The following is a 13,251-nucleotide window of genomic DNA, read 5'->3' as shown; positions in this document are numbered from 1 at the left end:
GACTTTAATTAAAAAAAAAAAAAAAAAAAAAGTCATAAAGTTTATTTAAACATTATCAAAATGTTTCATTTATAGGGAAGCCTGGTTTTCAGTAAACAAAATGTTAATAAAAAACCTCAAAAACCAAAAGTCCATTTTGAACCCTGTAAAATGGAAACAACTTTAAACTATTTCACCATTTTATTTTTCTTCCTGCCCTACTAAATACCCCACCACATCTAATCATGCTTCAGCTACTCACTATCCAACTGCCAGCATAATCACAAAATCCAATATCCATTTTACTCCATGCTAGACTTTCAAATCTAGTTTGAAATAGTTTAAATATTTTTGTATAGTAAGTGTTTAGCGCTCAGGTTTGGTGTTTTTGCTATTGTAGCTTTAGACTATTTAAATTCTTGCTTTTTTAAAGTTGCCATGGACCTCAATGAGTTGGAAGACCTGTCTGGAAGAATAAAGGGTATTGATATTCCTGGATTTCCCACATCAGATGGGCATGAAAAGTGCCTTTATGCCTCAGAAAAGGGCATTCAGTTAAAGGCTGTGATGCCTGCAAGATCTCCTCTAAAAAGACCCCAAAAAATTCAAGACCTCTCTAGAGGCTTGTTTTTGCAAGAGGCTCTAGTAGTTTGAGTCCAAGAGGCCTCCTAAATAGATGTGTCCAGGCCTAAGTAGTATAGTCTCTGAGCATCTTTAAGTGCTGAATCCTGATGCAAATTCTCAGGCCTGAACACCACTGTCCCTTTAAATGTTACTGGTAACCTGAATGTGTGCTTTTAGGAGACAATGCAAAATGTGTAAATACCTAGAGGAGAATGGAAGGAAATATAAATCCCAACACTATGGGGATAAACTGAAACTGGTTATATTTCTTAGTTTCATACTTGTAAACCTGGCATCTGTGATTACATCATGATGCCACAGCAAAGTAAACAGATGTTCCTTCAGATTCAGCTATTAGTGGTTTTGTTTTTACCAAGAAAAAAAAACCTGCATCAGCAAAACACTGACATTGCTTCTGTAACAATTTTAGGGATTCTGATTTCTCTGACTACTAGCCTTGCCCAAGACTAGGGTAAGGAAATATTAAGGTAAGGATGCTGCTTTTTGTTACCTTTTTTTTGGAAAAGGTCCAGAGATTCCCACTGGTGCAGGGCTGCATGTTTCTAAATATCACATCCTTGCGTAAGATCTAGAGTTGAGTTTAATTCATGTTCTTAATTTCTAACTTCTCTCCTCCTAAGCATTGACATGCCCAGTTGCCAGGGTAATTAGAGAATGGTTTAACTAATGGCTCCCTACAAAGTTTAATAAATATTTCTATATGCATAATTTACCAGTTTCTACCCAATCTTGCTTCTTAAATGTTTTCTTGCTTTATAACTTGCACCACTCGTTGCCTGAAGATTAATTTTAATCATTTAGGTAGGTATTTAAAGTTACCATAGATTCTGCTTATTAGCAACCCCTCAGTTGTCAGCAAAATGTTGCCATTATCTGGCAGATGCCAATAAGTGAAATGCAAGTCTGTAAGGCTTCCGTGCTGCCATGGAAGGACGCACTAGGACGTGTCTTCCCTGGCTACAAACCTGCTTACAGAGAGGGGGCTGCTGCCTGGTTGCAGGGGGTTTCTGCAGGTAGCAGAGGTGGTAAGTGCCCACAGAGATGCAGGGTACCTTTCCATTTCCTTTCTGGGGGTTAGGGCTCAGTACGTCCCAGCACTACATTCCTTATATGCAATCCCGGCAAGGTGCAGCCCGGAAAGTCCAAGGGAGAGGTACCATGCTCAGTCTCCCTTCCCAGCCTGCAGCCCCGTACCTTCTGCGTGTGGTTCCTGCGCACAAGCAAGTTCGTGGGCTGCTGCCCACAAGGAAGAACTGGGACAGGTTGAGAACCAGCAATCAGGCAGGATTGCAAGACTGCAGCCAGGTGAGGCATATCCCAAGGCTTCTTACCTGGCTGCAGTCTTGCAAAGCTGCCTGCAGGTCTGACATATCTTCCAAAAAATGTCTCTTTAATAAGCAGCATGCCATTGCCAATACCTGAATCCTGTTAACATTGAAATCACTGAGATGGGTTTGGTGCCCAGCACAATATTGCTGTTAACTGGAAGTTGTTAATATCCAGGTTGCCATTAAGCGGAATCTACTGTACTGGTGTCCTAATTTACTTTAATCTTTCAAGTGAGGCAGTGCATTTCTGTTTGATTGGAATCAGGGTGGATAAAATACTTTTCTTTGTATACCATCTTTTTTTAAAAAAGCATGGATATTGAATTTATTTAAATTAAATATAGGTTTATTTTAAATAAACCTGTTAAAAATTGTATTTGAAATTGATAATGTGTTAAGGCCTAAACCTGTTGTTATAGCTATTAAAATCATTTCAATTAAATAGAGAAGTTAATATTAAACAGTACACATTAGCTATAAAGCTTTAAAGAAAGTCAAACCAACCACTGAACTAGTAGAAGTCACTGGCTGAGCACCTGGAACCAGAGTTTGTGGGCATGCTAAACCAACTTTTGACAGCAGTAGCCTCCTCTGCAAGTGCAAAGAAAATATTTTATTTTAATTTCAACTAGTTGGGAGTTGCAAAAACAGGAAAGCTTTTCTCTCTTCCATTCTATGAATAAAAACTTCATATGAAAGTATGAGATCTTCTAGTTATAAAATCATGGACAAGGTGACCAGAAACAATCAGTTCAGTAACTACAGATAATGCGTCTTTTGTCTAATAAATCAGTTCATTTTAAATGCAAAGTGTTTAGCTAAACTTTTTTCTTATGTATCCAGCACGTTTAGATAGTTCTAGTTTTTTAAAATGCTGGTTTTATGCATTTTAATTGAATTTGATTTTCCATCCAAATAGAGCTTGACAAAAGCTGCAAAGTTTTTTAAATCTAGTAAAAATGTAAACTATATAATTGTTTAAATGTGTGTAGATTTAGTATATCTGCCTGGTTAACAAAAAGAAGCACCAATTCTAGTGTAAAGGCTGTATTAGTTGAGCACCAGCACTACAAATCAGTGTGTTTTAACGGTTACCAACCAATGAGAATCTTTCCTTAGGAAAATAACTAAAGTATAAATGCAAAACACTATTACAATTGATTACTTAAATCAAGGTTTCTGCTGCTTGATTTAAGTTACGATTAAAATCAGTGATTTTTAAATCACATGGTCTTGGATGTTTCTAAGCCTCTGAACATCAGATGCTGGGACTGGATGACAGGGGATGGATCACTTGATAATTGCGCTGTTCTGTTTGTTCCCTCTGAAGCATCTGCCACTGTTGGAAGACAATATACTGGGATAGATGGACTATTGGTCTGACCTGGTATGACCATTCTTTGTTAATTTAGATTGATCCTCTCTGATTGAAACTACCAATAATTATACCTTACTTATCGTGCTAACTTGGGCTTCCATGCCTACAGCCTACATGATCAATTTAGAGAGTGCTGTCTTGGAAGTACCAAATGAGGATGTCTCCAATACATCAAAATTAGAAGAGCTACTAAAATCCATGTGTACAGTAATATGTTGAACTTGGCAAGTGAGTTTTCTAGAAGACTCAAAGCAAACAAATATTAGTGTTTATGGTGTAGAGCAAGACATTGTTTTGTAGTCAACTTGAAGTTTGTTTGCTGTTAAAAATAAGATTTTATAAAGACCAAAGACCAATAAAACGTTTTTACAATTTTAATATCCCAAAGAAACAGTTAAATACACCTTTTCCCTGTAGCCTAAGAACCAAAAAATGAAACAGACTTCATTTGACTTTCATTGTTGAAGCCAAGAGAAATACAAGATTATAAATAGTGATGAGTAAACTAGATTTTAAAATAAAGAATTTTTCTTACAACAGATGGCTGCATTATACTGCATTATAGAAAGGAACTGATTAGCCTCCTGGTCTCTTGTTTTGTTTTGTAGGCCAGCATTTGGTCTTTGATGTATGCAACTATCTGAAAATTTAAATTTTGTTTTTTAAATTCAGCATAAAGTTTGTTCCAACTAACCATTTGGGAATGTCAATGGTGATGTTCCCATCTTGTCTGTTAGAACAGCTAACATAAGCAAAGCTCAGCTCCTGACATCACAGGATTCAGTATGGTCGTATCTAGAAATAGGACATTCAAGTACAGATTTTAATCTTCCTTTTTTAGATTGAGAATTACTATTAATTTGAATGGAGTTTGGAATGTGAGAGGAAAAATAAAGGGACCTACGCAAAATGTTTACCTCTTCAACTATAAATAAATCTGTCTGTCGCTCCTGATTCAGTGGGTGTGCAAGCTTGGCTCCTCTGTATTCCGAGAAATAATCAAAGTACTGCATAAATGCTGGCATGTGGGCAGTGTTTGAGTTGAGTATTTACATCTCCTTTTGAGCACATAGGTATCTTAAACCAGGATAAACACAGTGGTAGTGCAAGATGAATACCTTATTTACTCTCTTCCAAAGTACAGGTATCTTCTAGCATGGAATAGAAATTGGTTAACTTCATAGTCTAGGACAGTCTCTATGGTGATACCCTCATGCTGCCATCCCTTACGACTGAAAAAAGTTGTTGCCACTTCTTTCTTGACTGCGCAGTGTGTCCCCTGAGGCATAAATGCAAACAGTACATTCTGGGTGTTTTGCTTTTTTCGAAGAATCTATTTCAGTCTCCAGAAGAAGGAATTAATGGTGCAGAAGACTGTAAATTATAGTGTGTGTTAGCAACCCCATAATTATGGCTGAAGTCACTTTCATTATAAACCCTTGTTTTCAGGCACTTATAGCTTAAGTGAAAAATTTAACCTTTAGGATGAAATTTCTTATGCTTGTTCTCAGCCCAGTGATGAATTTTTGGGGGAAAATTTGAGAACTTGTTTGGCTGTTTTTAGGATTATATGAAAAGATGTCTCATACTGAAGACACTTTTCAGATGTATTATTTTGTGCCCCAGAACTCAAACAGCTTCTTGATTTAAAATATCCATCATCTGAAACTTAAATGGGGACAAATACTCTGACACATGAACACTTATTCTGATTACAAAGAAGGAAGCTAATTACTAGACATTTGAGTACTGTGCATACACAGTGTGGACATTCCATTGATTTAACACACCAAGCTGTGGAGCTTTTCTTACACTTATAAATATCCAGGACATTGGTCTAGTGATTAAGGTTAAGACTGAGCATTCTTACAACTTAACTAGCTATCCTTATTTCTGCATCCACCCTCACTTGTTTACCTTAATGTGCAGTTTTGTGTGTCTTAGGAGGCATCTGAAACTTTGCAGCTAGGGACTCATGATTTGAGTCTGGCAGATATGGTGGGGTCCATTCAATCTCTAATTCTCTCCCCCTCTATCTTCACATGCCATAGCTGAGGTTCCAGTAACCATGGTGGTGTTTAGCTGCCCCCATTGCCACTTCCAGATTTTCTAGTGTGGAATGCACAAGACAACTTGGACGTGAAATCTTGTGATTGTCTGTGTGTGGTTTTTAGGAACATATTGAAAAATCAATGTAGTTGTGTTTAATTGTGCCATCGCTTACTTTTTTTGTAGTGACTAGACTTCTAGGCTGTAACTAGAATCAGCATTTCTGCGTTGCTAGCTTTTAGCACTGCTATCACACAGCTGTTCTGCCTCCATAAACAAAATGTTGAAGGGCCCACACGTAAAGCACTGGCACCAGCACCAGCATAGTGCACTGACCCTTTACAGCCTATGTGTGGGCAGTGTGATTCTCACTGAGACAGGTGCTCATTTACTAAAGTCATGGAAGCCATAGAAAAGACTATAAATAAACAAAACTCTAGTCTCTTCTAAAAACTGGAGAGAATTCTGAAGTAGGGATCTCATCTCTGCTTACCTCACTCTTTATATAAACTGCTGCTGTAATAATCAGTTTTCCAGCTCTTAAGCCATCTCACAAGTCCATTTCTGACCTGCAGCCCAATTCACTTGCTGCCAGACTTCTGCTTCTGCCTTCCATGCTTCACCTACTTGTGTACCCCTGCTGCTGGTCTCTTGAAGAAACATGATGTTAGTACAAACAGTAGTCTTAGCATTAAAGTTTGGATTTTTGTGGCCAGATTCTCTTGTTGGTATATTCTACTGTGACAGCCTGGCCTGCTGCACCCCAGGGAAATTCACTCCAGGAAGGATAGGTCATGGCTTAATCTGTCCAATAGGGGAGAGCATCTTTAATTAACTTTTTACTGTGGGTTCTGCCAGCTATAGGTGCTGGAACTAGGAGTGTGGGGGGACACCCCCTGGACTGAAGTGGTGTCCATTATATACAAGATTTAGAGTTTGGTTCAGTGGCTCTCAGCACTCTAAAACTTGTTTCAGCACCTCTGCTGCCAGTAGAGGCCTACCTTCTATTTTAGACCAAAATCTGCTATTTTGGTTCTGTCTCTAGATCCTACCTTTTCCACTGAAAACAAAGGTGCCTTGTTTCTTGTCCCAGTTAGGAAGTTGTATCTCCCACATGGCTGGTTCTGACTAACATAGTGTTCAAAGGGAAGGAGAAAGGTAACTGAGCTATGTACTTTATCTGATCAACAAAATATATGGTTGCGAGGAGTGGGGGGCTGTATCTTTTCAGCTTTTTTTTTTTTTTTTTTTTTTTTTTTTTTTTTTTTCATATTGACATTCCCAAACTCTAGCTGGCAGACAAATACATTTTGTGAGCAAAAATTTCTAGAAGGGAGACTTCTTTGGAGGGACCAAGAACTCTGCTGACCAGACAATCCCCCATGCAGTGAATTGTTGGCACAGAGTTGTGCCTGTAAAAACTTGTGAAAATCTGAGCCAGTACTTCTATTCAGTTTGTCTGAGACGGACAGGTACTGTTCACTAGTAAGTCTAGCAAGTGTGGATTTCAGCCCATCCTGAAATAGGCTGCAATTAAGTTGAAAAGTGAACAGTATCATTAAAGCTTTCTGACTGGACTGCATGATTGTACAGTACTTCAGATATCCATACTAAAGTTGTTCAACAATTTAAAATGAGTATTTCTACACACAGTTCTAGTTTCTGTTCTGTAACCAAATGGACATAGAGTGAAGGGGTATTAATTGGTGAATTCTGTCTTCTCAACACCATTTGCTGTGAGCCAGTTAATATAGTTGAGAATCAGTGGATCTGAGACATAAAACTTAAGTTTACAAGGCTTTTACATACTTGTCAAGGAAAATTGACTGGGGTATTCCATTTTTCATTGGCTTAAACCAAAAGCATTACCCTCTCCCACTCCAACACAGGCACATTTACATAGTTGTGTGGCTAAATCCTATCTAGCTCTTGAAATATCCATCTCCTAACATTTATAATGATTAGAGCTGGGGGATAACTGACCTTTTGTTTCACCAGGGGTTTTGAAATTTTTTTCATTCCCAGTAAGAAACCTAAAATTTCTAAATTCTTTGTGAAAGAAAATTGTGAAAGAAAATTAGTTTTGGGTTGATTGAAATGCTTCATTTCAATTTTGACATGACATTATAATGTGATTTAAAATTTGATGTCGTATTGAAAGGAAAAATCAAAATGTGGTGGTCCAAAAATGTCAAAATGGGATGTTTTGGCAATGTGAAAACTTTTTCTTTATTTTCTCTTCTAAGTGAAATTTTGATGAAATCAACATGATTTTTGCAGTGTTTCCTTTTGGACGAAACTGCATTCTCTGAGGGAAAACTATTACATCTAAGATTGTCTGACCAGCTATAATATTAGTGTCATGCTATTTTTGGGATTGTCAAGGGATTCCTTGTATGACAATTGTATAAAGTGAGGGGTAGACTTTGATCTCTCACTTCAGTTGCTGGAAGAATGCTCTTGTGAATTGCCACATGCTGCCACTTTAGGGTCTGATTCAAAGTCTATTGAAGGCAATGGTAAGGTTCTCAGGGACTCAGTGGCGATTGACTCTCTTTAATGTCTTGGTGAACAAGCTTTTCCTTGCTCTACCTTGTTGAGGAGGCAGTAGACAGAGCAACTGTTCTTCATAAGTGCTCAGAAGTGCTACTTTCTGTAGGAATGCAGCATCTGTGCAGAATGATGGCATTCAGTGGTAGTTGGTCTGACAAACATGAACATAAGAAACCCCCGGCTTAAAAAATGACTGAGGCATGATAAATGATATGTTTTTAAACTGGTCATGAGATGCACTGCTTCCTGGGTGCTAAAGACTCAGAGTCATTCAGAAACCTTTAGAATGCAGTCAAGTGTGGAGTGGGATGCCCAGTTCAAACAACAATGCTGAAACTGATCTTTCTAGATACTGCCAAAATCAATGGAAATCATTCTCTCGATCTGGACGGATTTAGCTATTTGTTTTTAATGAAAACAGCAGGCTTTTGTCTTCTAGCATCTGCTTTGATTTACCACACACTTTCTACCACTAGGTTACCATGGCTTCCTCCTCATTAGGCCTACTTTTAATAACATTGCAGCTTCACTATCCTTCATATTTTGATACATTTCCAAATCTAGTTTCTACTTTTGTTAGAGAGGAATTTGTTTTTTGTCAAATACATGTATATGGTGCATTTGGCAATCTCAAGCTCTACAAGTGCTCCACTTGTACAGTATGAGCTTGAGTCCTTTTAATTGATTGAATGTGTAGTATGTCTGGTGTAATTTTAATGAAAGGGGGTACACAATCAGAGTTACATTTGACTAGAGAGTAAACTAGCCAATAAATCTGGTACGGTAACTTCCTTGAATGTTGCTGTATTCAGCTCTGTTTACCTACACTTGTATGCCACTTAAGAGATTTAGTTCTGACAAAATTTAACGCAGGTGCATTGTTTGTACACTGATGTCTACACACTACCCTGTGAATCTGGACCTTGCTTTAATTCTCCTTTTTATTCCTTGTCTGTTTTCTAGTTATGAAGCAGAGCTGAATCCTTTAGACCATCAGAAGGCCAATGTTCTAAAATTTCAGATAGAGAAAAGACCTTTCTTTGAAATGCCTTCTCATTTGGCTGATGTAGACTTGGATGAATATGATTATGAAGAGGACTTTGAATGACTCCTATCAACACTTGCAGAAGGAAAAGGACAGTCTGCAGCAGGTCTGCTACACACCTATACAAATTATCAGTGGTTTTGTTTCGAGAGAAAGTAAACGTAGTTTTTTGTGCTACAAAATAATTAATCATTAGGTTATGCTTTAAAGAAAATGAAGTGCATTTGTATGGAATGATGAAACTTTTTTGTATTTATACAGTAGTCTATAGCTTGTAAAATAGATTAAAATATTTATTTATAGATGTTGCATAATTCCTTAATGGAAGAGTAACCATATTTGAGTTCTTCTCTAAAGTACTCTACTGGTTTTAAGAGATGACTATATAATTTTCTCTAGAGTTGATACATAGTGCACTGACCACCTTCATCCCATACCTGTGAATCGAAGTCCCTGCGCTAGGATGGGAAATTAGGAGAATGCTTGTGCATGACTTCCAGTGCTTGTGGTCTCATGGCAAAAATCTAGTAACATTATCATTGGTAAAGAGAATAGGAGTAGCTGTGAGTGAACCATGTGGCTCAGTACTTCTGAGTAAAGTTTCATCTGACAAGCTCAATACATTGGTGCACAAGGTAGACTACTTAATACCTGAAACAAGCTGCTCCTCTTTCCTTTCCACCCCTCATTTTATTTGCCCTACCTTTAACTTTGCCCTTTTAAACTTCAAGTCCTTTCATTGATGTCCATTCTCGAATAATGAAGTCTGTTTTAGTGTTCATACTTGATGCCGAAATGAATTTTACTCCATGTAGAAGGAACCAATTTTTTAAAATCTTATATAAATGTTACTTGATCTGTGATGTGCACTAATTTGTGGGCATTCAATGTTTGTTTTGTTTTTCTCCTCTTCAATTGTTAGCTATTGACACATTCCATAAATATTCAAACAAATAGTGTCACAGCAGCTTGAAATTCTGTCGCCTCACCTGCCTACCTATGGCAAGAGATTGTTTACTGGACAAGTTGACATTTGTTACGCCATTTAAATCATAAGGTTGTAGTGCCTTGAAATGTACAAATGTGAGAATTTGGGTCTGGAATGTTTTCAGCAATACGTTACTGCTAAACAGATTTTCATGTAAAATGTACAAAAAGATGTAAGTTATTTTTGTTTGCAGTGTAGATCTGTTTTAAAATGTTTAAAAGATCATGTTTGGTTTTTCAAATAAAGATTTTCATACATGTAATCTACCTGTACTTGCTTATTAAAGACAGCCAGTATCTTACTATTTTAATTACAAGATACATTTTTAAAAATATTACAGGTTATGCATGTGTGCACACTTCTTTCTAAATGCTAAGCTTGGATCAGTTTGGCACACTTATTCAGAAATATAATTAAAAAAAAAAAACTGTAGGAGTTTTCCACTTATTCAGGAAGGCTACATGTTTCTAAACTACAGGACTGTTGCTGTATAAGACAATCAGGATATTGTGTGGTGATCTAAGATATTTGGTAGCCCATGTTGTAGCTCAAAATGTCAGTGAAAGAATACCCTTCTGTAACATGAGCTCTGGTGTTAATTTCCAGTACCGAGAGTAATAAGAGAAAACAAAAGCAGCATTCTAATAACTTTCTAAGGATTATAAATAGAACCCGGTCTACTAGTTTTTGTAATTTGTCTACTGGGAGTTCATATAAATCAAACTTCTGCTGTCTTGTAGCACCCTGCAGCCACCAACTTCGTCTGATCATGAAGCTAAATATCTCAATAGGGCTTCTATGGACCTAATTTCAAGCTTTGTCATGACTCCCTGAGTACCACGGAGGATGATTTGCCTTGCCAAGAACTAAATGACCTCACAGAGCATGCTGAGGTACAACTGTGACACACGAAGAAGGCTGTAGGCTGTTAGGCTCCCACCGACAACCTGGCTTCCTTATAGAAGCCAACTTGTAAAAGCATTTATAAACGTAGGCATGGGCGTCTAATAGCCTAGTTTGCCTCATAAGCTGAAGTTCCTGCACTTAAAGTGCAGCTCAAGTCTGAAAAGTGGATGAAGGATGGTAGTAGGGAGTGCCTGTGCCAGACCTCGCAGCAGTCACTTTAGGGTTAAAAAAAAATAAAAAAAAATAAATGGCCAATATCTGTCATCTTGTCCTTGTGTCACTGCCAATACTAGTTTCTCTGAGTTATTGGTTGTATGCACACCTAATGTGGAGCACCCATGGGGCTGTACTCTCTTGACTGGAGATTTTTTTCATCAGTAGTGTCCCTGGGTCCATGCCTGCACATTACATGTCCTCAGAGGCTATATGCGGCAGGTGGGGGTAGATATACTGCTGCTCTAGTTCCTTCTCAGCCACCTGCAGCTTAGCTTTTGGACGCTGCAGCGCTCCATTTCATTTCTTCAGCTTTTCTTTGTTTTTAATGAGTATTCTTTTATTGAATTTGAAGTTACTTTATAGCCCAGGGTTTTGCTTTCAGGGCAAGTTCCTCAGGCCCCTTTTTTTGTTTGCAATCAGGGCCTTTGATGCCCTTTGTCCTCAGTTTGCTTGTGACCCTTTTTTCTATATGGATTATGCCCAAAACCCTGGGCTTCAAACCCTGCCACAGGTCCATCTGCCTCAGCAACAGGCATTCCAGCAGCCTCTGCCTCCTCATGTCCTGTGAAGTGTGAGGTATGCTCTGGCTTCAAGAATAGATCCAGGATGGTGAAGGAGTCAAACTGTAGTTGCTTCTTCTGGAGCTCTCCTTGTGCTCCTCAGGGTGTCTGTGTGTCTCATGCACATACATCCCACTACACTCACCAGTACATTAGCCTCAAACTCCCAGGGCACTCCAGCGACTTCTGATTGGATTCCAGTGAGCCAAGACCAAAGCCTGACTTCAGAGGCTTCAGTCCTCAAAAAAAAAAAAAAAAAAGAAAAAACTAGATCCCCTGACAATGAATCTAAGGCTTGGTCTACACTTACCCGGCAATTTGGTGGCAGTCGGCAGGAGTTACGCAAGCTTTGCAGAGTAGCTTGTGTAACTCCCGTCGACTGCTGTGCTGCTCTTCTGCATGCTGTCTTCACTCCACTGCGCCGATGGGAACCATGTTCCTGTCAACACAGCACTACACCACTTGACAGGGTGGATTAACAGCATCAACTTGTGGATCGATTGAGTGGGTCTTCACTGACCGCTCAATCGATCCAGATAAGTCGGTCTGATGGCAGCGACTTTGCCACTGTCAATATAGATGTACCCTCAAAAGAAAAATTGCCCCAGAAGAGTAAGGAGAATTCATGTCATACTATGGGTACAGCAGAGGATCCTACCTCTGGGTACAGCGAGATCGGTATTGAGGGAAAAGACTTCCACAGTACATATGGAAAAGTCTTGGGATAAACATCCATGGTCGGTACTGTCATTGGTCCCTCAGAACATCCAAGCATGAGGGCACAGAAAAACCACTTCTGACCCCAATGCAGGCAGTTTCTACAAGCTCTGGGCCTAAGGAGCATACAGACCAACCAGCCATATCATTCCTAGTACCGCTTGACTCACTTCATACTGAGGAACCAGCACCCTGGATCAATAGTACTGACCACTTTCCTCTATCATAAGGATCACCGGCTATTGGAAGAACATGAATCCACTCCACAGAGAAGCACAGGGAGATTTTCTTGCCTGTACTGACATCACCACCCCACCCCCCAGTGCTGCTGCACCCCATAATACACACACACTGCATCCAGTACTGATGCAGATGCTGGCACCAACCTGACCACTTCTACTGATACCTCTAGCTCCTCCAGTGGATGTGGAATGACCTTTTCTTTGATGTTTGTTTGTCTAGGATTCCACCATCTTCCCTTTCCAGCCTCCCTCCCTGGTAGTGTATCTTGATGACAACACCCCAAGGACCAGTCAGTACCCAACCAGTGGGTTCCCCCTTTTCCTTATGCCCCTCCACAGTGGGTTTTCTGGCATCCTGGGGTCCCCTACAGTGACCCATTCTAAAGGGAGCCTACCATGAAGAACAGATGCTAGTATGCCAGGACTCTCTTCCCAGGAAGATATTTCAGAAGAACAGGCCTAGAGGCAGAGGAAGAGGCACCCCTTACTAATAAATCCCCTTCCTCTCCTGTGGAGGTAGATAGGTCCCCTCCCTCACGCTATGCAGTTGATTTTAAAGTTTTTCAAGAACTAATGAAGCGTGCGTGGAACTTCACAGATCCTCCTAGAGGAGATACAGCAACCCCAACGTTCTTTAAATACTGT

At 39.2% G+C, this 13,251-nt stretch overlaps 1 protein-coding gene across 6 annotated transcripts in view; it reads left to right on the top strand.

Annotated features, from left to right (window-relative positions):
- The window catches only part of PPP2R3B (protein phosphatase 2 regulatory subunit B''beta), a 79,366-nt gene extending 69,139 nt beyond the window's left edge, over positions 1–10,227 (top strand). For 3 of the 6 annotated variants that reach the window (XM_067545711.1, XM_067545712.1, XM_067545716.1), the window contains one exon: positions 8,896–10,227. In XM_067545711.1, the coding sequence (XP_067401812.1) occupies positions 8,896–9,040 (145 nt within the window). In that variant the 3' untranslated portion in view covers positions 9,041–10,227. Of the gene's footprint in view, positions 1–412; positions 1,092–3,938; positions 4,015–8,895 lie in introns of those variants that run through there. The other 3 variants (XM_067545713.1, XM_067545714.1, XM_067545715.1) reach the window with 3 other exon arrangements.
- Positions 10,228–13,251: the final 3,024 nt, after the last annotated feature.

The sequence above is a fragment of the Emydura macquarii genome, unplaced genomic scaffold (assembly GCF_026122565.2).
Source record: "Emydura macquarii macquarii isolate MOO-44397 ecotype Brisbane River unplaced genomic scaffold, CSIRO-AGI_Emac_v2 contig_1070, whole genome shotgun sequence".
NCBI classification, from domain to species: domain Eukaryota; kingdom Metazoa; phylum Chordata; order Testudines; family Chelidae; genus Emydura; species Emydura macquarii.
This window is presented reverse-complemented; position numbering and strand designations above follow the sequence as displayed.